A 24,768-nucleotide genomic window follows, 5' to 3' on the forward strand; every position below is an offset into this window, starting at 1 on the left:
CACACATAGTGTGGATAAAACCGATTTTGGAAAAGGGGGGTGGTGATGGACAGAGCTTCTGAATGATGCAGAATACTCTTACCAAGTCAAGAGATCATGGTTTTAATCCATCACCTTTTTTTAGCTCACTGCACCATCCCAGCTCAGAACTTGGCTATATGCAAATTAGTCTGTTCCTGTCCCAGTGCATGATGGGAACAGGGCAAACCAAACTACCAAGCCAATTCTTATACTGGGAAGGAAACAAGCTTCCGGGGACCGGTTTCTGGCAGGCGTTTACATGAGGATAATTTCGCTCTAGTAAGGTGGGGGAGGCAGGGTCAGGTGACCAACAGCTTTCCAGTCTAACGAGGGGTGCGCCAGGGCTGCGTGTTGGCTCCTACTCTGTTTCTCCTTTTTATCAATCAGGTAGTCCAATTTTTTAACAATACGCAGACTGACGCACCTACCCTGGGCGGATTAAAATATCCCATGTTAATCTTCGCCGATGACACCCTGCTCCTCTCTAAAACCCGGAGCGGGTTACAGGCAGCCCTGAACAGGTTTTCAGAGTTCTGCAAGAACAACAACTTGCAGATCAACGTTGATAAAACTAAATTCATGGTCTTTAGCAAGAAAACCCCTACTAAAAGCTCGGTTATTTTGAATGGTGTCCCAATTGAGCAGGTCAAGGTCATGACGTATTTGGGTGTGACCCTTGATCATCAACTTAGCTGGAATCCACAGTTGGAGACATTAAAACTCAAATTTGTCCGCCTTACAGGTTGCTTATTGCAGGAACAAAAAAAATCCTTGACTAAACGTATCACTCCAGCACTGAAAATTTATGAGGCCAAGGTCAATGCAGCAACCTTGTATGGAGCGGACATATGGGGTTACAAGGACTTGTCAGTTTTGGCCACAGCACAGAACAGGTTCCTTCGGAACCTGGTAGGGCTTCCACAATCCTCACCCATTAAACCACTGCTATTAGACCTTGGTTGTAGACCCTTAGATGAGCTGGCACAGTTCCGTCTAGCGGCACTATGGCGCCGGCTTTGGACGACTCCAGAGCTTAGCCTTTTTGTCCACGAATTAGATGAGGTTAAATCACTGTGGGGTGCCCACAAAATCCCATGGCTCAGGGAAGTCAAACAAATATTGTATGCAATGGGCCTGCCCGAGTTATGGATAAATCCTGGGTGCTCCAGTTTTCCTTCAAAACTAGAGTTCAAGGATCTTTTCTGGGCCTCGAAAAAATCTATACTGGTCACCCAATCCTCGGACAAAAATTTAACGGGACTTTTTTTAACACACAAGGTAATTCCGTCCCTTGAGCCCTACTGGGATTTGATTTGCAAAACCCTAGACCGCAAACTGTATCACCAGTTTCGTATAGGTACATTACCCATCAACTCCTTCACTACAAAGTGGGCGAAGAATGCAAGCAATAAATGTTTTTGGTGTCCCGACCAGGTTGAAAGTATTGGTCACTTGTTTTTTGCATGTCCAGCATATCGTTCCCCTAGAATTAAATGGCTGAAACCCTTATGTGCAATTTTGGATTGTGGGGGACATCGGGAAGCCCTGCAGAAATTACGTGATATTAGAACCGAAATGTCTGTGATTTGTGTAGCTAAATTTCTGGGTTGGGCGTGGTTGATCCGCACAAAGAAATTGAACATTTTTTTAACTTAATTGTTATGATCACATGTGTTTGCTTGCCATACTCTTTTTAGCCAATTGGGGATATGTCTGTAGCAGTTTTAATTATACTAATATTGTATGTTGTCTTTTATGAATTTTATTAGAAATAAAGACATAATGAATCTGAATCTGCATATTTTCCTTCTCCGTGGTCCCACACGAAGAGGCAAGGGCACAACTAACGTGGCTCGCAAGTGGTGTGGTGGGAGCTGCAGGGACTGCAGCAGCCCCCAACAGCAATATGGAAAATCGCGCCCTAAATCTTCTGGGGCCTAGAAAGCAAGAAACGTTTACTTTACTTTCAAGAGCTCCCAGGAAGATGTGCAGGAGAACACGCCACACACCACACACCACACACCACACACCACACACCACACACCACTCACCACTCACCACACTCCTTAAGCTGGTAATTTTTAATTTCACTCGTTTTCCACCTTTGGCTATTTAAATTTCTTAATGTGATCTGAAGAGTCCTCAGGCCAGCATAATAACACTATACTATACAGACAGGGGCATCGTGAACGGGGACGTGGTCTTTAAGTGCCACTTTTATCTGCAACTTGGCAGATAAAACCCTATAATTAATATGAAAAGGCAAAAACAAAGATAGGTTGATAGAAATGGAAATGAAGACTGGACATGTGGATGCATGAGTGGGTAAAAGGATAGATGAATGTATGAGTGGGTGAAAGGATAGGTGGATGAATGGGTGAGAGAATTGGTTGATGAAAGGATGGGTGGGTACAAGGATAGATGGATAAGTGGGTGAAATGATGGATGGGTAAAATAATAGATAGATGAGTGGGTGAAACAGTGGCTGAATGGTTGGACGAGTGGGTGAGAGGATAGGTAGATGGGTGGATGAATGGGTGGCAGAGTAAATAAAAATATGAGAACATGGATGGATAGGTGGGTGAAAGGATGACAGAGTAAATCGAAATCTGGGAAGTTGGCTGGATGGATGAAGGCATGTATAGGTGGAAGGATGGCAGAGTAAATGGAAATCTGAAAGGATGGATGGGTGGCAGAGTAAATGGAAATCTGAAAATGATGGGTGGGTGGGTGAGCAATGGCAGAGTAAATGGAAACCTGGGAGATTGGATGGATGGATGGATGGGTGAAAGTAAAGCAGAGTAAATTGAAATCTGAGAGGAGGAATTATGGGTGAAAGGATGGCAGAATGAATGGACATCTGAGAAGATGGATGGATGCAAAACTAAATAGAAATCTGAGAAGATGGAAGGTTGCCAACCTAAATTGAAATCTGAGAAGATGGATGGATGATGGATGGATGGATGGGAAACAGGATCAATTGATGGATGAAAAGCTTTATTGTTCAATGGGTAAGTCAGATGGGTGGATGGATAAATGCATGCATATATGATGGATGTGTGAACCGATGGATGGAATTGCCAATGCATCAATGGAATGATTAAATATTAACTGATGAATGAAATAATGAATGGGCGACAGAATGTAAGGGTGAAATTGTTTTTTTGTAAGCAGGGGAATGGAAGGATGAAAGGATGACTGGACAGATGTTTGCATGGAAGACACACAGGAGCTCTTCTACGGAGGTTCTGGCTCGCTTGCTTTGGTGCCATCAGAGCTTTGGTTCAAAGTGGGGCACATTTTAATTTTAATTTTAATTGTCTGGCTACTTCCTTGATACTAAATATATGAGAAGCACAGGGACAAATGCCAGCATAGATGTCCTATCGGAGCTTTGGTGCGTTCAGCTGGCGTGTGACCTTTGTACACCTCTATTTCAAAGCTAGGTGGCAGTGTGGGATTAAACTTTTGAGTCAACGATGGCTTAAAATGAAGTAGTTGAAATATGTAGCTGCTGTGGGGCAGGCTGAAGTGAGAATGTGTTTGTTAAACGTAGGGAGCACAGGATGAGACTGAATAATGGTTCAAAAGAATCTGAAATGTGTTATATAGGAAGCTGACAATATTACACCACTACACTCTCCTTTTCCTGTTAACTGCAAATGCTCATGCCACGGCCACTTTACGTACGTTTTTTTAAAATGTTTAAATGTAACAAGTTTAAATCGGTGGCCAGATTAAAATTTTGAGTTTAAGAGGTTCCACGTACATTTTCAAGGAAAAAAAAAACACGAACCCATCACAAGTACCAACAGTCTTCGTTTTACAAGGCTCACTAGAAAAAGTTGTTTATATATAAAAATCTCTTTAAATTAAACAATGCATGATGTTATACTAAGTTTTTTCACAGCTCAACCTTTTGCATGCAATTCGGATGCTAATTGTTTACTAGAACCAGAATTGTAATAATATCAATTGCATTATTTATGCCGCAATTTTTTTTTTCCGTGGATTTTTTTTTTACTTTGCCCAACTCAATCGTGCTCTTTCTTATAATCTTGAGATGATGAAAGATTCCGGTGGAATCGAAGGATTGAAGTTTGTAACCGTTGAGCTGCACAGACAGCCCAGGCGTACGAGCTCAACCCACCAAGCTATCTTTCTGGTTACAGAAACTAGGGCAAATCACAGGTGTCCATCAGATTCTTTGTAACTAATGGCACTTCTTCATGGGGCTCAGTTCCCTTAGTTCCACTTGGAATCGGGGGTTACCAAGTATTGCGTATTAGATTAACTAATTAGCATTCATAATACAGCTAAATAAGGAGCAAACTACATTTAATTTGTACTATTGTGCCCCGCGACAGACCCTAGTGAGAACATAGAATTAAAATTAGCAAATCAATAGGTTTGACATTAGCAAACTAGTGCAATGGTTTCATTTTTTTAAATTGCGTCATTGCGCAAAAGACGATAAAAAGGAAAAATGCCACTGTCTACACGTGGCGGCCAATGCTTGCAATAAACATTTTCTATATAAATTGACCATTTTATATGATTTATATAGAACAGAGCCGGTGCCTTCTAGGAAGCAGGTAACCTCAGGGAACCCTTTTTAGTGTTAATGCAAAGCACATTAAAATATGATTCTTACTGATGCAAAGAAAAGGGGCTATTGTTGTTAAATTACTGTCACCTGAAAACAGAGTTTAAACAAACAAAGATGAATAACAATTATTTTGAAAAAGTACAGAATGAAAGGTACAAAACTTGTCAATTAAAGAATTGGCCTGCCATCCCTCACACTGAAGAGCTCTTCTTTAGAAGAGGGGGCCTATGTCATCAGGTCAAAGCCATCACTCACAATGTAAGAGAACCTTTGGTTGAAGTGGGATGACCCTTCGCCCCAGGCAGGAAGCAGTGACGGGTGGAGGTGTAATGCAACTGGGTGCTGAACAGACGAAGGGACGAGAAGAGCTGATCAAAAAGCCACTTTTTTATTGGAATAAAAGACATTTATTTATTTATTTATGATGTTCTTTGATTCAATGAGGTGTGTGGCACACCTAAAGCTGTCTGTATGCCAGACCTAAAAATCAATAAATATATGTGATTAATAAGCTTACTCTGTTTTATACCGCTTGAATTATTATTACTGACCCGCCTACTTCTACCGTACAACCCTGAAGGAATGAATACAATTGAAACAGACTATTTGATAGTTTAGAATCTTGACTGCTGAAAAGTTACAGAAACTAAACAGGAAGTTATGCAGTTAAAGACTTGAAGAGTGTTGTCAACCACTGGTGTGAATACCCTGAGGAAGGCTATGTCCGAAACGCGTTGGTGAAGTCAAACATCTTTAACCAGTGTCTTGTTAAAATCAAATGTATATATGGTGCAAATACAATTAACATCTGAGATCAGCCTTTATTGCACTGAAGATAAATTGTGATAGGCTTCTTGTTTATCAACTTAATATAACAATTGTACTTTATTTACCAGGACAGTCATGTTACAACTAAAGACACTCATGCTCCTTAGGCCAAAACATACAGTTTGATAATCTGTGGTTTGTTATTAGTTAGGGAAAGATAGAGACATAAATAAACTCTTGAACAAATTGTTGCATATATGTGTGTATGTTTTTTTTATAAAATATGTAATAACTTTCTGTTGCGGTAATTGTGTGCAGTGTTGCCTGGGGGCACAATTAGGACATGTGTGCAATCAATTGACCCCTGACACGTACGGGAAGCCAGCTATGGCGTAGATGCCTTGCTTGGTCTCCAGCTGTTCCTGTGCAGTGTGGGGGAAGTATAGGTACTGGGGCACCAAGCTGATGATGGCATCCAAGACAGTTGTAAGAAACTTGGATTGGGCTGGCTGTGAGACTCTTCCGACTCTGGCGGTTGTTGGTTGGAAGGTACCAGAGGCCAACAAGTGCAGCACAGCCAGCAGCTTTGTCTGAGGTGGGATGTTGGTTGTCTGCTATGTTGGTACCGTCACCCTGTGGGCATGATGTTCAGGATGCAGAGGATGGTTGTCCTTTTGAGCCTGTAGTGAGCAATGACATTCTCTGGTGTTGGGTCTCTGAGGTTGGTGCGTTTTCTGAAGATACGCTGTCTTCGTCTGCCCTGCCTCATTGGTGTCCCGGGGGGGTGCGAGAGGGATCCGGGGGGTTTGGGAGGGTACTGAGGGTGGTGGCGGTGGGTGTTGGGGCCCTGTTGGGGCTTCCAGCTGCATGATCAGTGGCTCCATGGCATCTGTTGATCTTCAGGTGTGGCTCTGGCTGGGGCTCCCTTTTCTGGTGCAGGGTGTCATCTGACTTTACACCAGTTTGGAGCTTGCTGGTAACGCCCCTTATCGCCTATGTTGGGTTTTTTATCGCCTATCTGGCTGGTAGTTGAGAATGTTGCGGAGTGGTGTTGTTGCTGCTTTTTGCATGGGAACGCCTACTTTGCATCTCATTAGCGTTAGTTGCCGGGCTCATCTGTGGTGATGTTTTTGTGGTTGCTATCGCAGAAAAACTGGATATATGGGCTGTTATCACCAGCTTGTGAATGGGGCGATAATTTTATCGCCACTTTGGCTGCGATAAAGTGCCGATAACTCGGAGATAAATCCTTGAGAAAATACCCCTATGTCTGTTAGTTGCAGGGCTTCTTTTGAGCCGATGATTTCCGGTGCTTGTGACAGCTGCCACAAGGTGGCGCTGTCGGGCTATTTTGGAGATGACCACAATAACAGGTAATTATTAATTCAATAAACATTAAAAATGACTATTACCTGCCGCCCAAGCCCTTCTTATAGGTTTGGGGACCTGAATAGTCACACTTGTATGGGTTTGGTGATGGTTAGTGCTTGTGTTGTTACTATTGTTGTGAGCATGGCAGAGGCAATATGTGGTGCAAGCAGCAATGGCCTTCTGACGAGAGCCCTGGTACTTTTTTTTTTTTTTACTAATTAAGAACTGGTATGTGCACTAACAGACCTAACAAGGGGCACAGATACATTCTTTAAATATTGTTAATGTGGCTATGTGTATGGTACAAACCAAGCCAAAGTCAGCCACACCTCGTACTGGTTCAAAAGCAAGCATACAGTCAGCAAGTATCTGCAGAGGTGTCTGGCTTGTGAGCTGTTACTGAATAATGTAGTGTTATTTAAAGAGGTGCATCTTCAACTTTTTTTCCTACAGTGAAGCATGGTTGGCTAATGATTGACTATGGCTCTATAAGAGCCATTTTTAAATTTGGAAGAGCTTACAGCAGTGAATAAAGTTACTGGAAGCTAGTAAGCTTTATCCTTTTTTAAAAAAAAATTTTTTTAAAACCTTTATTATACAGAAAGTGCTCACAAATACGGGCCTACAACCCATCGGGCCGGCCACCACACTTAAAGAAACATATTGGGCGGTACAGAAGCTCCAACAGGATATCATAGCAAACCATACGGGAAGCAAAGGCGAAAAGCCACAGAGCAACCACTACGAGCAGGATAAGAGAAGGTTGATTTTATAGTAGAAGATAGCAGAATAATGGCAATCAATAAAGTCCAGAGGGCCGTGGCGGGCCGTGAGCAAGCAGACACATAGAACACAGGATAATTCAAAAAGAACAGTTACATTTTGGCAAAGGCAGAACGTGAGTACCACAGTAATAAGCAATTGCAACCGCTGCCCAGCGCCCACCCACCACTAGGAGAACACACAATGATACACAAAACTGAAAATAGGCTTGCAAAACAAAAAGCCCTCCGCTACAACAACCCAAGGGAGGAAAGAAAAAAGGGGGGGGGGGAAGGGGGAAAAAGGGAAAGGACATCGGAAAAAGGGGGGAAAGAAAGAACGCAGCCTCACTGCATGCGCCCCATGGCTAACGAAGCACTAAAAATAGACCGGCACATGGAACTAATGATAACAGGAGTAATGAATGCGTAGTAGACCGTGACGGCAAGGAGACCAGAAGGCCCATGCTAGCAAAAACACCCCAGGGGGCCCACATGCCGACGCCGCGTCCCGAAAAAAGGGGATACATAAGAGCCATAGAACCAAAAAAAGGAGAAAAAAAAGGGGGAAAAAACAAAATGACAGACCCCCCCCCCCGCACATCCCACCCTGCACCCCTGCAGAAGGCTATGGCCTACCCCCCAGCAGCGTGCCTGTCGCCCTAACCAGAACCCAAAATATAGAAGAGTTAAAAGTAAAGAAAGAACCACAAAGACAAAAAGAAGAAGGGAAAATAGGGAAATAACTACGGGAGAGGAGCCACAAAATCAAAACCATCCGCTCCCACCCCCCCGTCCGAAAATACTCAGAGCCCACGGGAAGATAATAAGCACAAGGATAAGCTCCAGGAACATGAAGGAGAAACGAACATAGTCATACAGTCACAAACGGATCATCCGACCATACCGCAAGATAATAGTCCACCGAGGCAAGTTCATCTCAACCCTGTCCTTGTCTATCCAAAGCTGTAGTCGTCCAACGCATAAGGAACCAGATCATGAGGAACAGGAGGCGAATAACAGGGAGTCCAATCGTCAATCCACACAAGTCATATCGATGGCGACCCGGATGAACCGGAAAGGACAGCGACCACCTCAGGCAATGCAGGCACAGTTCCGACGACAATAGGAGAAAAGCCGACCCGGCGGAGCAATCACAGGATCTTCGTTCGGCCATTCGAGGTAAAAAGGGAAAAGGAGTTCCAACGAGACCGGTCCGGACGGGACCCGGCCAGCGGACCCCCGGCACCGGGGGGAGCACAGGATGATTGAGGGCAGCGGACATCCGTACACCCACACGAGCGGCAGCCGCCGGGCCCATGACCTCCAGGAAAGTTCCAGCAGCACACAGCAGCGATGAAGCCGCACACACCGGGGGGGGGCCCAGCAGGCCCGGCAAAATGATCCTCCTCCAGGTCAGCGGTAGGTGCGGCCATGGGAGCACTCCAGGAGCGCAAGGCGGCGAGGATGTCGCCAAGCGTAGGCTCACCTTTACGGTATTCAGCAAACGTGCCATGCGGCGGACCAGCGTTGCCAGTCTCGGCCAAGCTGAGAGACATGGGGCCGGCCGCCATCTTAGAAGCCCGGCGGGGCCGCGGCAATCCCCGACCCCTGTCCGGCCACCAGCGGGGCAAACAGGATACAGCCGACCACCAGCAGAGGCACCTCCAGAGCAGGAAGGCGGGCCACCAGAAGAAGGAGGGTCGCCGGCTCCCCCACGCCACCGGCTCCGTTCTCCGAGTCCGGGCGGAGGGACTCAAAATGGCCGGACAGGAGAACAAAGGGGAGACGAGCCACATACACGGTCAACCCCGTGCATGGAAGGCAGCGCCCCAACACCAGGCCGCAGGACCGCCGAACCAGGCCCGGAGAGCCGTAACCGGTCTAACCGCACATCGGCCTCTCCGACCGAGCCCACTCCGCCACCAAGGGCCGGCCACAGCGCTCCGCCCCGTCTGGGCGCCGCCGAGGAGTTTCAGGCCCGCTCGCTCCGGAGGCCCCGAAGCGAACAAGGGCACAGCTCAGGATCCACGGCACCCAGGAACAGACGGATCAGACGGTAAGTGCCTGCGAAATGTCTTAGTTCCATAGGCTATCAAAGAATACTTCCCGGGGCAGGATAAAAGACAGGATAGATGTTCCAGACAGGAGAGCGAACGGAGCCGAGCTAAAACGCGGCCATCGCGGACGCGAGCTTGGCTTTATCCATTTTTAATGTTGAGGATTATTTGTTTATATTCTCACGGGGTCCGAGGGTCCTGCATGATAGTAGCAGGCATAGATAGTACATTCACACTGAGTTTATTCTATCTTAGTTTGATTTCATTGGGCTTAGGTTTTCTTTATTTAAGAGCACACACATTTCATTTTTTCCTTTCTGGAAAGAAAGCAACCAATGATGATAAGTGGGTTTGCTGGTGAGTACCAGTCAGCAGCCCCCTTGGTGTTGCAACCGTGAGGTGCTTTCTTTCCTACCCACACTCTTTTAGTTGATGGGTGGATCTTTGATGATAGTATATTAGATTACATTTTAATGAGGATACACCACAATATTGTGACCAGAAGTTCTTAGAGGGAGTTTGAGGACAAAGTTGTGATACCCCTCGCATGTTGAAATTATATGTCTTGGTGTATTGATTCAGGGACAGTCCTCTGGTTGATTTAGAGTGCATTGAGTGGAGGGCGGACTCTCCTGTGGTTCCCTCTAAAGCTTCTGTTGTGTTTATAGTATTTTGGTGTTAAACAAGTGCTAATAAAGCGAAACTTTTGTCCAGACAGTAACCATGTGTAAAAATAAAAAGATATTTAACTGATTTGATCACACTAATGACGCATTATGTGAATTTTTTAACTGCATTATTTAGTAAACCCCACTGTATAACTTGGTCCTCTATTGCCATATAATTGCAGGCACCCTGACACGCAGTAATGCTGGCAGAGTGGATCAGTGAGTTAACGTTCGCCAGTGAAATATGCAGTGAACTGCAGTCCACGAGTTCAAACTACAGGAAGTTCAATTCAGCCTTCGATTCTTCTGGTAGGTAGGTAGGTAAATTGTGCTTCATTAATATGGGCAACAGTAACACCTGTTATTTACAGTGCTTAGAAACAGCAAAGGTCAGGTATGAAGCACTGCATTAAAATTAAGTTATTGCACGTATGACTGCAGCCAGTGCGTGGGTCCTTACAACTATCTTGAAAACTAGATTCTCCTCAGCATGTCTGGCAGTAGGGTTCAGAGCATTTGGGGGATCGTTTGAAAAGATAAATCTCCTGAACCTTCATCTTTTCTACACACCCTGCAAGAGAGCATAGGGATAGAATGGGTGGGTATCCACATGCCCTTCCCCACTTGAGTTCTCACTTTATTTAATAATACAGCAATATTCATCTATGTAACCTTTTCTAACCCGCGCTCAGTCGGTTGGTGGTATTTTTCATCGCTGAGTTTCTGGTAGTATCTGTCAATTCAATTTATGTCCTTTAATTTAAAACATCAACTCTCAATGAAATAGTTAATATTTCTTTCCCCTGAAGCTGGTGTTGGTGGGGTATACAACGGTTACCACGCATTTTTTACAACGCGGTACCGTTACCACGCTACTTTTACCACGCAAGTCGTTACCACGACTTGCGCTGGGGGGCGCTCCAGGATAGTAAATTGTTTAATTTACTATCCAACTCCTTCCCTAGAGTCCACGGGGACTGGAGTTGGAATAGTAAATTAAAAAATTTACTACCCAGCGCCCCTCCACGCAAGTCGTGGTAACGACTTGCGTGGTAAAAGTAGCGTTGTAACGGTACGCGTTGTAAAAGTACGCGTGGTACCGTCATACATCCGTTGGTGGGCATGGCCCTGCCCTTAGTCTTGTCAGTGCTGCTGTTTGAGGGAGAAATAAAGGAGATTGAGGGGGTCACAGGGTGGGTGGAAGAGAAAGTTCATCCTCATTTCTAAATTCAGATGCTGCAGGGCTAGAAAAATCATAGGAATGTTACTAGACTAGAAGGTCTAGTAATCTAAAAAATCTACTCGAACTAACTGTAATGTACTTGACCCATGAACTGGTCTCAAATTGTGTGATCCTAGGGAAATAGCTTGTCTTGTGGAGCTGCTTTTTCTTCATTATCACATAAGAGATCACCTTCAAATATGCAAGTTCACTATTTTAGCTGTACAAAAAAACTCTATTTACTAGACTAAACGTTTGCCCCGGATGTATGACATTACAACGCAAGCTTTTACATCGCATGCTTTTACAATGCGTTTTTTACAACGCTTACCATTACAACGCATAGTGCTTTGGGGCGCTGGATAGTGAATAGTTTAATTTACTATTCCAACTCCAGTCCCCGTGGATAGTAGGGAAGGTGTTGGACAGTAAATTAAACCTATTCCCTATCCTAGAGCGCCCCCCAGCGCAATGCGTTGTAATGGTTTGCGTTGTAAAAGTTGCGTCGTAAAGGCACTGCGTGGTAAAAGTTGCGTTGTAAAGGATGTTTCCCGTTTGCCCCATGTCTAATAAGAATCAAGCCCACATATAGGGTACATATGATCCCTGGCTTGCCTCTTAGTTTACTAATAGCATTGACATCTGGGCAGGAGCAGGAATATTTCCCAGTACATGTTTAAAAACTCACTTTTCATATATTACTAAAGCAGCATGATGTGGTACTGCACTGCTATTTACAGATAGCATATTTACCATTGAAATGGCCGCAAAACTTTCCCACTAACATACTTTTACTGAGAAAACTATACAGCGCATAAACAATGTTTGGAAATTGGTTTTCAGCAGAAATATTTAAAATTTGCACCTCATCAAGTAAAGTGTTCTGTTTTGTTTTGATCCTATAACAATCTTTTTTATGCCACATAATTACAAAAATGTGTCTTCATAAAAAACCCCACTAACTTCAGTTACAAAAAGAAAAGTAAATCTAGGAAGACAGGCTGATCTCTGTCTCTGAAAGGCAAGCACATGTAACGAGATAACAAGATTTAAAGACATCTTTATTGCTCATTCACTTTATAAGCAAGCAGAACACCTGTTGTCAGCTCATCAGAACAGGGAAGTCGGCCCTAAAAATAACTCAGCCTGATTAAATCTGCCTCCCCATAGTGAGTGGATTATTCGAGCCCTGTACTGAGATTCCAACAAAGGTCAAACATAGCCTAGAGATAAAACATACACTGAGGAAAAATACATCTCCTTTAATTCATAGGAGTCTTACAAAATGGTGAAATCCCCATGAAATAAGTCATAATAATGAAATATTGACCAATACATATTTTGGTTAAAACCAAAAACTGAATGACATGTTGCCACTGGTATCACAGTATTAATCAGATTAATGGAACTTGTTTTATCGAGCCATAAGCATGAAAGGCTGAATTAGCCCTGCTGGGTTCGACCAAGAGACTGCTGGTTGCACTCATCTCTCTACAGCAGGCGTTTAACCACTGTGAACGCAAACGGGGACAATGAGTCAATCTTGGGGTACTCAAATCAACCGAGGTCATAATATATCACTATTAGAACACAATGCTCGGACAGCAAGAGGAAAGCTGAGGTGCAGAGGGAAGAGTAAGAAGAAGGAATATTTAGTGTTAATGTGAGGCTTTTTCAGCGGGTTAGAACGTACGCCCACTGGGCTAATGCTTCTTTCTGAGCCTGTGCTAATTTGCATAGATGTATGGGGAAACAACCTTTGCAACGCAACTTTTACAACGCACTACCATTACAACAAAACTTTTACAACGCAACATCCATTACATCGCATGCCATTACAACGCAACCATTACAACGCATGACACTACAATGCATACCACTACAACGCATGTCATTACAACGCAGTCATTACAACGCATACCATTACAACGCATACCATCACAAAGCATAGTACCCTTGCACTATCCAACACTTACCCTACTGTTGCACCCCCTGGAGTTAGAATAGTAATTTTTATCCCTACACTATCCAACACTTACCCTACTGTTGCACCCCCTGGGGTTAAAATAGTAATTTTTACCTCTACACTTTCCAACACTTACCCTACCATTGCACCTCCCTGGAGTTAGAATAGTAATTTTTACCCCTACACTATCCAATACTTACCATACATGCAATGTAATGGTATGCGTTGTAATGGTATGTGTTGTAAAGGTAGTATGCGTTATAATGGAATGCGTTGTAAAGGTAGTTTTTAAAAATTTGTTGTAATGGCATGCGTTGTAATGGAATGTGTTGTAATGGAAGTTGCGTTGTAAAAATGTGTTGTAAAGGTATGCGTTGTAAAAGTATGCGTTGTAACGTCATACATCTGATGTATGTATGTACTGGCAGTTACACAGTGAAAACCTAGTTAGGAGGCAATAGAGTAATGTGTGCTGTATACATTTTATACATGGGATTGCTGTAGGTGAACTATAACTGTTATTTTGTAGCGCTACTCCTGGAATTAGTTGAGCACTTCACACAACTAAAGAAAAAAGAGACACCAACACAGCTCATCCCATCATTCGTGAGAGCAGAGCGCCTGCTCAAAAGTTGTAGCACGTGTATGCTCAAGAGGCAGGCCACATGCTAGAGGTTTCCTGCTGCCTCAAGCATGCAACAGACACATCATGATTCATGACTGCCTAATGAGCAGTCACACACGAAGTACATGTTGTGAAAGTGGTACATGTATTATGTAAGCGCTAAAAGTGTGAGTAAATAATCAAAAATAGAGGAAGAAATAAAACAGCCCTTTAATCATTGGTAAACTCGTTTTTCAATGTCACGTGACGACCTGTGGTTCAATTGCATTAGGAAGCAGGTACAATCTAAAAGTGTGACTCATACGTCCAACACCTCTCTGCACCCCGAATTCATGCCCAAACGCGCATGACCAAGTTTACCACTGAGTGAGAGAAACACCCCTACACAACTTGCACACAACATCCCATTGCGTCCTGCAGACGCCTCACTATATATCCTAATCTCTACCGACAATGTACGACTAACGGGTTAAACACCGGGAGCTGAAGTGCTATACAAATACGGCACAATGGGTCAAGAAGTCTGATTCAGGAACACATGCTTGCCTCAGGAAACATTTATGGACACATTCCAAGGCTTTTTAATGCACAGACAGAAAGACAAGTGCCTTGGTGTAAGTCAACAGCACTATAACTTCCTGTGTGCACAAAAAGCATCAAGAGGAACCAGATGCTTAGAGTTCTTTGCACTAGAAGAATGTGTGACTGAGGAGTGAAGAAGTTAGAACAATGTCCAGATTAACAACGCAGTACTTTTTCCTTCTAAAGATTCCCAAAGTAGTTTGCATTTGTGGCACAGACTTACTTAATTTCCACTGAGGTGTAGTGGAGCCGACGTCTAGAGACCGCTTGACAGTCAGGGTGGATGGTGTGGTTTAGGCTTTCAACTAGTTTTAAGTATTAGACCCCGTATGTTATGTAGGTTGCACTACCTTTGTTGTTCGTGTAACACTGAACCTTCCCAGCTGTATTTTTTGTTGTGATCTTCAGCATTCCAAATTTTTTGGCATGCCAACTAGCAAATCATTTTGCAGCTACCAAGGCAGCTTGTGATAAAAAAAATGAGATCACTTTTGGAATGTTATAAATGCAGGGGTTGGGCACGGACATTATTAGTGCACGCCACTTCCGCCAGAGTTTTGAGAATTGAATGGGGCAGATTTACAAGCCGCTTGCGCTGCCAGTACGTCACTTTTTGTGATGCACTAGCAGCACATTTCTCTGCCCCATATTTACAAGGACAGGAAAAGCCACCCTGCGTAACTTTTCCTGTCTTTGTAAATATGGCCTCTTTACATGCAGCACTTTGCGTGAAAGGGGCATTCCATGGGTGTTCCCACGCAACACCCATGGAACCAGACACATTTCCAGATTTACGAGGAATAGTAAACTTGGAATTGCATCAGTATGCTACGCCACCCTAGGGGTGGCGTAGCGAGGCGCAACCAGTAGGAATGTTTTAATTTCTCCTCTTTTTTTCCCTCTTTCAATGCTTGCTGCATTCTACAGCACACATTGAAAGAGGAAAATGCCTGTAGTGATTGTTTTCGTGCAGGAAGGTGCCCCTTCCTGCTCAAAACAATCTCCCCATGACGCAGGCATCCTTGCACCATGGTGCGCGGATGCCTGCGCCGGAGCATGGCAGCTGTTTGTGCACCAGCGCAGGAAGGACACAGGAATGTGACATATCATTGTAAATATGTTGGATTCCTGTGTTCTGAAAGTGCAGCAGCGTGGCACAGCCAAAGGGCTTACGGTGCCACGCTGCGGCACTTTCCTCTAGATCTGCCCCAATACCTTTAAAAAAGCTGACAGGCCAAAGACGAACAAAAAGACTCAGACGGTGTAAATTGTAGGTTTGCAACAATCGTTTCTGCCCCCGCAGTACAAATTCTCCACAGTCGTAAACACCAAAATAAAGTATTTTTCTCTTACTCTACACAAATATATTGACAATTATACCCCAGACGAACCCTTATATAGCCGGCATAACATCTGCTCTACTTCACTTCCTCAAAACCGATTTACATCGCACTGGCACATCCTGAAGGTGTCAAAAGCACAACGCAAATTACTTTATAAGTTATTTTGTGACAAACCACACTAACATATTTGCCCCTGCCCCATATATATGCTTGTTTGACTATTGATCTAGTATAAAAAGGGCCACTGCAAACCACTTTTTGTCGCTTAACATGGCACAGCATGTGTCATTTTAAATTCCACACTATAGTATTAAAATTGAAAGTATGGCGCTAGGGTGCGGCTGAAAAGCGGGATAGGCGCCATAAACAAACTCCAACAGAAATAACACGAAAAGGGCATGAGGAGTAGTAGTAGTAGGCAGATTTATAAAGCGCGTGGTTACCCGGAGGCATCCCAGCGCTACACTTATTTATTTATTTATTTATAAAGTTTTATATAGCGCGAACTTGATATCAGAGCGCTTTACAATTTGAGACAATTAAATAACTTCCCACGCTATTCCCCTATAAACCCACATCCCACTATGGAACTAAAAATGCAAAATTAGAACAAAAAAATGTAATAATTACTAACATTTTTACACAGATAATAAAAATAAAAACAAATCTTATACCAAAAATACATGCATCACACACATACAAAATAAATACAAACATTATTAATGTGCCTGTTACGTGGACTGATCATCACATCATCATCTTCTCATTCAATAGCCCCAAAAATATCGACACAGGCTTACCCAAGGGAGAAAGAACAGGAATCAATTGGGGAAGAGTAGATGGGGGTGAGAAGATAAATTGGACACAAGGGCGGGTGGAATGAAGACAGAGTGGGAAATGAAACAGGGATTGGGGAGGGACTAGTGGGAGGTGCAGGCAGCTTCACGGAGATGCTGATCGGAAAAATGGCAGTTGATTTGGAGAGAGGATGTGGCGGAACATTTAGAGTTGCTCACTTTGGTACTGGGGAACCAATTTGGAGTATCGATGTCAGCTCCATGCCTACAAAAAAATGTTTTTTTACACAGTGGGCGAGGCTGAACAGTGTATTAACTATGATGCCTTAGAGCACTCACTCTGGCTTCCTGGTCCGCAGAGCCCTTCACAAATTGTTATGATTACCCAAGAAACTAACCGATATGCCATTTACAGCCCTAATGCCTAACACAGTTATCCACTCACCCTCGCACGGACATTAATCTCCCCAGTAATTGAAGCCTGGCTCCATACTGTTGCAATTATGCCAGTGTCAAATGTTATCTAATTTTACGTGTATATATTTTATTGTTTATCTTTACTTCTGTTCCATTAGCAGTTGGTACGTTGCAGATTGCAGCAAACTAATGTAATTCTCCCTTTAACCCGTTGGCTGCTGCCGTCGGCCATTGGCCGACGGCAGCACTACCTCGCTGGTGCTGCCGTCGGCCAATGGCCGGCGCGAAGCGGAAGCAGCCTACGGGTGAAGATGGCAACCAATTTGGCCAGCCGTCTAAACACCGTAGCAGGCTCATGCACGTGACTCCATTGGTGCCATGCCCCAGCACTGAAGAAACAGCATACGCTTCCACAAATTGCGCCCCAATGCGTCCTCGCTCTGGCCCTGCTAAAATGCAAGGGCAAAACAACGCGCCCTTTTACCTAACTAGACCTTCAGGAGGGCCATATATGTAATCTATATGCATCGCCAATGCTGCCCTCAGATGGCGGTGGCCACCTTCTGGTGTACTTATCAGACATCGACGATCTTCATTAGTGCCGATGCATGGCATACAAGGCTTAGCAGAAAAAAACTCAGCAGGTCTCTCGTATCAGCATCGGATTGGGAAGGCGGGAGGTCGGGCATTGGCCGATGGGCCGGTGCCTAAGGGCCACCTGTGGGCCGTTTTTTTGTTAGCTCTATCAACCGGCCCACAGAGCCTTACTGTCGCTTCCCCACCTCTTACAGCAACGTTGCTCAGTCAGTATTCTCGCCACTGTGGTCTTTAGCTTGGCCCCTGTGGGGACGGGCAGATGCTCAGAAGCAATTTCTCACTTCCCTGCTGTTAAACTGAGGCACCTGGCTGGGAGCAGGTTAGGCCACAGTTTGGCCATTATCACCTCAGCTCCCCAGGAGTAGCAGCAGCTCTGTGCTTTACTTTACCCCTCCCCTGCCAGGCCATCACCCTGCGGCTATACTTGGCTGGGGAGGTGGAATAGTAAGTAAAGGGGCCCCACCTGGGGCCTGTTGTTGGCACCTCAGCACCAGAGTTTTCAGGCCTTAGTAGAGGGGGGTGTATGTTTGCATAGGCCTCGCTATGAGGCATCTTTCACAGAGAAAATTTCAGAGGATGCAACTTTAGGGTCAGAGCTGCTGAATTTGAAAATAGGTTCAAGTCCCAGCCTCAGCTCAACATCCTGTGATTCCAGAAAATGACAATAATCTTCTGTCTGTGCATGTTTTAAGAGTCTGCAAAGGCTGGAATAATAATAAAAGAGCATTCTTTATACAATAATAAAGATGTCCCGATTACTACTTGCCATGGCTTTTCTGCCTTTGTTTAGTTTTTAACTATCTGTCATAGATCATTAAAGCAGCTTCAGACCACATTTTAAACTCCACTCACCTTATGTTTAGTGTTTTAAGTACATATTGATCAGAGGAGAAAATGCAGGATCTTCTTAATTTTCCTATGACCAGGACATTAAAATACTAGTAATGCTGGTTAAAAAATGGGCAGGTGGCAAACATAGCCACATCGGGAGTTGTGGCCTTTGGGACACTTTTTTTCACCTCACTTTCCCAGCCAAAAGGTAGTGCATCTAGCTTTCACCAATGTTTCTGGCTCTATGTGCTTTAAAATGTGTAATTTATTAAACATTTCTTTAAAAATGTGCCCAATGCGATTAGCTAATGCTGTTTTATAAATGGGTGAAATACCGGAATGTGGCCCACTTTTTAAGTTGAGCCCGGGCCAAATTGTGATCCCAATTTGACCCTGTCTCGTATGCGTGCAGGAGCAATACAAGCAGAGACGCCTTCCTCCTGATAACGCAATAGCAACCCCGCATCTCAATGAATGTGACCCACTCTTCAAATCTTAGGGTAAATAGCCGTGGTGGGTAACTATGGAGGTGTGAATTGGGGCCGTGGGTGAGGGAAGGGGTGGTATGCATGAGTGCGTGGCCCAGACGAATGCTGTGGGGGGCGGTTCATTCCAGCATTGCTAAATCTATTCTGAGACACCCATCTTAAGGTGACCTGAGAGGCCCACATTGCTAGGCGGTTGACAGGGGTTGCATGTGATTTGGTGCCTGCATACGGCATACTGCTTAGTGCTGCTCAGAGCGTAAGAGCGGTTCGGTGGGGTGGAGTTTGTTGTTGGGGCACAAAGAACATTTTCAATACATGAGCCAAAGAAATAGAAAAAAATAAAGCGCCACAAATAACACAAATGCAGAGAAGGGGACGACGACATCAAACACGGCCAGTCTCCAAGGGAGGGAACAAACCACCAAAATGAGGGACTAATTAAACAGATTATCCAAAGAAAAGCACGTATTATGGAGGGCACTAACAAGAAATAAAGAGCACTAACAAGAATAAATTAAAAGAGCTGGGCGTGGTCGAAGCCCACAGAGTAGAGACAGCATGTCTAGAAGAGACAGAGCATGTGCACCCTAGGTGAGATCTAAAAACTAGGGACAACACTACCGCTGAACTCTGACATACCAAAAAGGAAAAATAAACAAAGAAGCAAATACCGGTCACACTTGAAATCCTCAGGGGTGGGGGGTTGTAATTAGCTCTGTGCCGGGCACTCAGGAATCAACCAAACACAGGAACAAAAGAAGATGCAAGAACATGCACTCTCCTGTGTAAACAATTCAGACTGTAACCCTGTCGCAATCAATAAGGAAGCTTCCAAGAAAAATAATACATACTGTGAAGAGTGCTTAAACGCGGTCACAGAGCAACGTACTTATCATTTACATTTTAATTGAGACAGTTTAATTGGGACAGTGTAAAAAGGTGAAAAACATGAACAAAGAGGTACTATGCCTTTTAAATAGGTTCAGTTTTTTCACACATGCTCGCAGTGGTGGCTGATACGGAACTGGGTGGTGTGCGGGATGGGGGGTTGGAAAACAATAAAATATATATTTTTTAAAACACTTACCTCTTCTGCTATCTCTCCTCCATCGTCTTTCCACTTCTCTTCCTGACTTTGAGTTCAGAAGCAGGAGGAAGCACATAGGCTCCCCATAGCCAATCACAATGCTTCTGTCTCCATGACAGCAGCTTCGTGAAAGATCTGAGTGCAGTGGTTCGGAGCTCAGACGGGGAATATGAGCCTGTGCATGTTCTCCACCCAGGATATAATACTTCCTGGTGGAAAACATGCAAAGCGCACATGACTTTTTGGCTGGCCCAAGACCGCTGACCAAACCATCATGTGCACTTATTGTGCACAAACCACTCCCCCAGCTGTTTATGTTTGCATCCGCTAGCTCCCAGCAGTGGAGCGATGCTCCTCCACCCTAATAGAGGAGCCGCCAAAAACATGCAAAGACATTTTCAGTTGGTATCTGTTGTGCATATTGTTTACTTGCTGCTAACGTCCTTGCTGTTATGAACTGTCTGTTCCTTGTTTACTGGTTGCTAATAGGTTGTTTTATGATGTTTGTTAACTATAAGGTACTTCCTGCTCTCTTGTAAAGTACATTGACGCCTCTGGGGCAAATCTGCACTATATTAAAACTGCAAAAATAAGCAAATTAAAATATTACTGCGTGTGGGCTGTTACAAACCTGTCAAAATTCACTTATCTTTGCGAAGCGCCATTTTGCTTTAAGGGGGAGCTGTGCATCCGTGGGCGCAAACCAGAGGCAGTAATGAAATAGACACTCACAGTTTTTTTGTTTTTTTTGCAGTTTTATATAGCACAAACTTGACCTGAAGATATTGGAGCACTTTACATGAGGACCAGCTATATTATACAACGACACACTCATTTTTGGTAGGCACAGCAGATTTCTGAGAAACAACATGTCGCCGCAGCTGAGAATAGCAATGGGTCGGAGCATGAAACTTGCTGCTTTGTGGCTACACAAGGGTGTCATTGGACAGTTGCCCAAACAGTTACTGACCAATGTCCTTGGGTGGATTAGTTCGAGTGAGCTCACAAGCAGCGTTTTGTATTGAGGACTACGCGCAGTGTGGGCTGCTGGCCAGCAGCGCCTTGCTCAGCTGCTCTCCCAGTCACCGGGTAACAACAAACATAATGGCTCAAGCTTGAAGCAAACACACAGTGGAGCTGATTGGAGGTCTCCCATAAAGAGTGTGTCTGCAAATACAAAATCTAATGACCACTGTGGAGCATCAGAAAAGGTTCTACGGTGCTTCAGCTAGCTTCATCTACAGCAAAAGAATCCACCCAGCGTAAGACACCACAGATAAGACTTTCCAGAACTGCAACATTCCTCTGAATTTACACGTAAAATACTCACTTCATTGAAAGTTGAAGGAAAGATTATTCACAATACGCTTTAAAGTAAAGTTCGATTTTTTGAGAAACACTATATTTCAAATTTGTTAGCAGGGGTATGGAATTTATAACATTTACACAACTTTCCTTTGAATTTGACGCTTCAGAAATCTACTTGTGCTGTGCAAAAATCCACTTTTCGCATTTGGTAGCAGGCAATGAGGTGACAAACCATGGCGGCATTTTCTTTCTATCAAAGCTCTGATACAATCCACTCTGATTATATCAAGGCTCATGTTATGTCATGGTTTTGATGTTAGCAAGGCTTTGGTTATGCTTGCCTTCTGGTTAAAACTGCAGTCTGAAAAAAAGAGTTACATTTGTGCCAAACATTTATCTATTCATAAGCTCCACTTATGAATGTTTCCTGTTTAAATACATTTTTCATCACAGTAGGCTCTGAACATTTTCTCAATTTCATTATGCCGGTAATCTGATTTTAGCAAACTTCAGGATTTGTCCTTGTTTTCATTTAACAGTTGCTTTCTTTCTTACTTTAGTTTTTTAATTGTTCTGACAAATTTACGTTTGAGCAGTCACTCAATTTCAAAAAATTTTACTGAAAAGAAAGCCAGGTTATTTTTGTAGTCCATTGACTAGCATGCCAACCGAGGATCAATGATAACGCTCACAGTCTCAATACCTCCATTTGACCACACTGTGTAATCTTTGGACACATACCTTCCTCTATGGGCCTCATTTTTCTTATTTGCCATAATTTTGATCATATACTAAGTGATAGCTCAATTGCTGGTGTGCATTTTACGACTCAATGAACTCTGCAAAGTGTTGTCAGAGCCTAAATGTTATGGACCAATTTCTGAAAGCTATTTACATTTGTGGGTTTTGCTTACATGTGCATAAATTGGTTTTGCATTCATAAAAGGATTTACTCGCATGAAGATTTTTATGTGAGCAAATCTATGAACAAGAGTTGGAATCAGGAGGAAGATGGTGTGAAGTGATATTTACCAGCTCATTTCCAGACCCTCATCCTGGAAAGGTCCAAAATGTACTATTGAGAGTTACAGGCTTAAAACTTTCTCCAGACTGGGAAGGGAACCAACCCCCTTTCAAAAAGTTGGTTGTGGGGAAAAGGAGTTTCTCATGGGATACATTTTACCCTCCTTGGTGAAAATGTTTTTTTATAAGTCAATTTGCACTTGCTCTGCAGATTTACACATGAGGAAATATGACCAAGTATATATTGCTCCTACGAAAATGGAATTGACAGAAGTTTTCTAGAATTATGGTTTGAATGTCTACTTTTGTAAACATGTCCAAATTACTAAAAGGTGTAATCTGCACCAATTCATGGTCAGAGACCTGCAGGCGCCATTTGTGACTTCTTTAAGAATAGGGCCCCTAATTTATTTATGTTCTCTTTGCCCATAAAGTTGTCCTGACGGGTTTTACAGTGATTCTCCATTATTGTTTATCTTTTTAATACTGATATATCAAACAATTTTTATTAAGCGATGCATAGCATAACGGCTTATCAAATGATTTTTCAGCTCAGATGGCCACTGTGGGTGCACATGAATAGTCGCCATCTTGTAGTGCGTTTTATTTAAGTGTTGAAAAAAAGAATTGTAAGATGGCCGCCATGTCTGCACACGTGCCGAGGTCATCTTAGAATGCGGTGGTGATCTTGTGATTCTTTTTGCTTTAAGAAAACGCATTCCAGGATGGTATTTCAAGAAGACATTCCAAAAAGGCCACTACTTCCACCCCCATACAGTAGATTACCAAAACTGGTGAAATAAAATGTTTTAAACAAAATGTCATGATGAGAAACTGTACACAAGATGTGTGAAAGAACAATAGAGGTACCAAATAATTGGTTGAATAATTAAATGACAGAAAATAAGGAGTTGACACTGTAAATCTTCATGGGGGCACAGAGGTGGCACACTCACATGAACTTGCATGATGACCTCCTTATGATGAAGCTTAACCCATTGAACTTTTACCGCCTTTAGGTAAGGACATCTAATGCATGATATGTAAAAGGGTCTAGACAGCCAGCATTTCTGTACCACCTGGAGCTTAGAAAACGAGGTTTTCTATATATTGGATATTTAGAAAAGGAGCTTTTTCTATTTATATTACTTTTAGTTTAGTGAGTGCATATTTACAGATCAACCTGGGTTTTCAAGTAACTTTTTCCTTTTCATTTTGACTATTGAAACAAGCTTCTCATTCCACGCTGATATTTAAAAAACAAATGTTGTTCTGTGCCATCTTGAGTGTAGTGACTGGGGTTCTATAACATTTTGTGAATGAACCATCTTAGGTTTCGAAATAACCACCAGCAGCATCTCGAGTTTAGAGAATAATAATGTTTTACTCCATCTAGCGTTTTTAAATCAGCTCTGTCCTATCATCTTGAATTTGTGGAATGAGACTTCCTGTTTCATCTTCAATTTAGAATAAGGGCCTTTCATAGGATCTCGAGATGAAAAAAACATCTCTAATGTAGCATCTCGACGTTAGGCAGACAACTCTCTTCTGGATCTTCCGGAGTTTCAAAGCAAACATTTATATCTTAAGTGTGGAGCATGATATTTTCAATATTATACTGAACTTGAAATTTGAATGTTGAAAGATTATTTTTGCACAGTATGCTCTTCTACAGTGATTTAAGTGGGGGAAACTGTACAACATGTTACAGGCTTACATGGGGGGGGGGGGCTTTAAAACAGTATCAAACAAAGGGGTCTGCAACCATGGGATGTTATCAAACGTTATGAAATTCATAGACACAATTGTTGATCTCACTGGAAATAAAACATATTTTCTCAAGACTGAATGTCACGTACCGAAGGTTCTGCAGGAGAGGCGGGCACAGGCCCTGGCGCAGATTCCACAGGGGTTCCCATAGTCATTTGGCACAGAATGAGCCGAGCTCAGAACAGTGTGAGTTGGCGTAGAGGAATCACTCTGCAAAACAACAAATTGTAACAGTGAGTGATGCAGAACACTGGCCAGGCAGTGGCATAGCACGAAATGATGCCCCGACCCCTGCAGTATGTTGTGAAGAGCCCCACAGTCTACATATGACACAGATATTCATAGACCTTGGGTTGAATCGAGGCCTCCTGAAGGCTGGGTGGCCCTCTACACAGCAGGGACCTGCATTACGCTCCTGTAGCTAGGGCATTATAAGACCTAACCTGCCCCTGAC

General features: G+C 43.4%; 1 protein-coding gene and 1 long non-coding RNA gene across 3 annotated transcripts in view; one reads left to right on the plus strand and one right to left on the minus strand.

Moving 5' to 3' along the window:
• The window catches only part of LOC144823628 (uncharacterized), a 47,748-nt gene extending 25,997 nt beyond the window's left edge, over positions 1-21,751 (plus strand). The window contains exons 2-3 of the long non-coding RNA XR_013608821.1: positions 10,441-10,567; positions 20,968-21,751. This is a non-coding gene — a long non-coding RNA (uncharacterized LOC144823628). The remainder of the gene's footprint in view (positions 1-10,440; positions 10,568-20,967) is intronic.
• Positions 1-24,768, minus strand: part of DIXDC1 (DIX domain containing 1) — a 422,480-nt gene that overhangs the window by 353,877 nt on the left and 43,835 nt on the right. For both annotated transcript variants that reach the window (XM_078682305.1, XM_078682303.1), the window contains exon 2: positions 24,404-24,524. In XM_078682305.1, the coding sequence (XP_078538431.1) occupies positions 24,404-24,469 (66 nt within the window). In that variant the 5' untranslated portion in view covers positions 24,470-24,524. The remainder of the gene's footprint in view (positions 1-24,403; positions 24,525-24,768) is intronic.

Source organism: Lissotriton helveticus, chromosome 3_1 (genome assembly GCF_964261635.1).
Source record: "Lissotriton helveticus chromosome 3_1, aLisHel1.1, whole genome shotgun sequence".
In the NCBI taxonomy this organism is placed as follows: domain Eukaryota; kingdom Metazoa; phylum Chordata; class Amphibia; order Caudata; family Salamandridae; genus Lissotriton; species Lissotriton helveticus.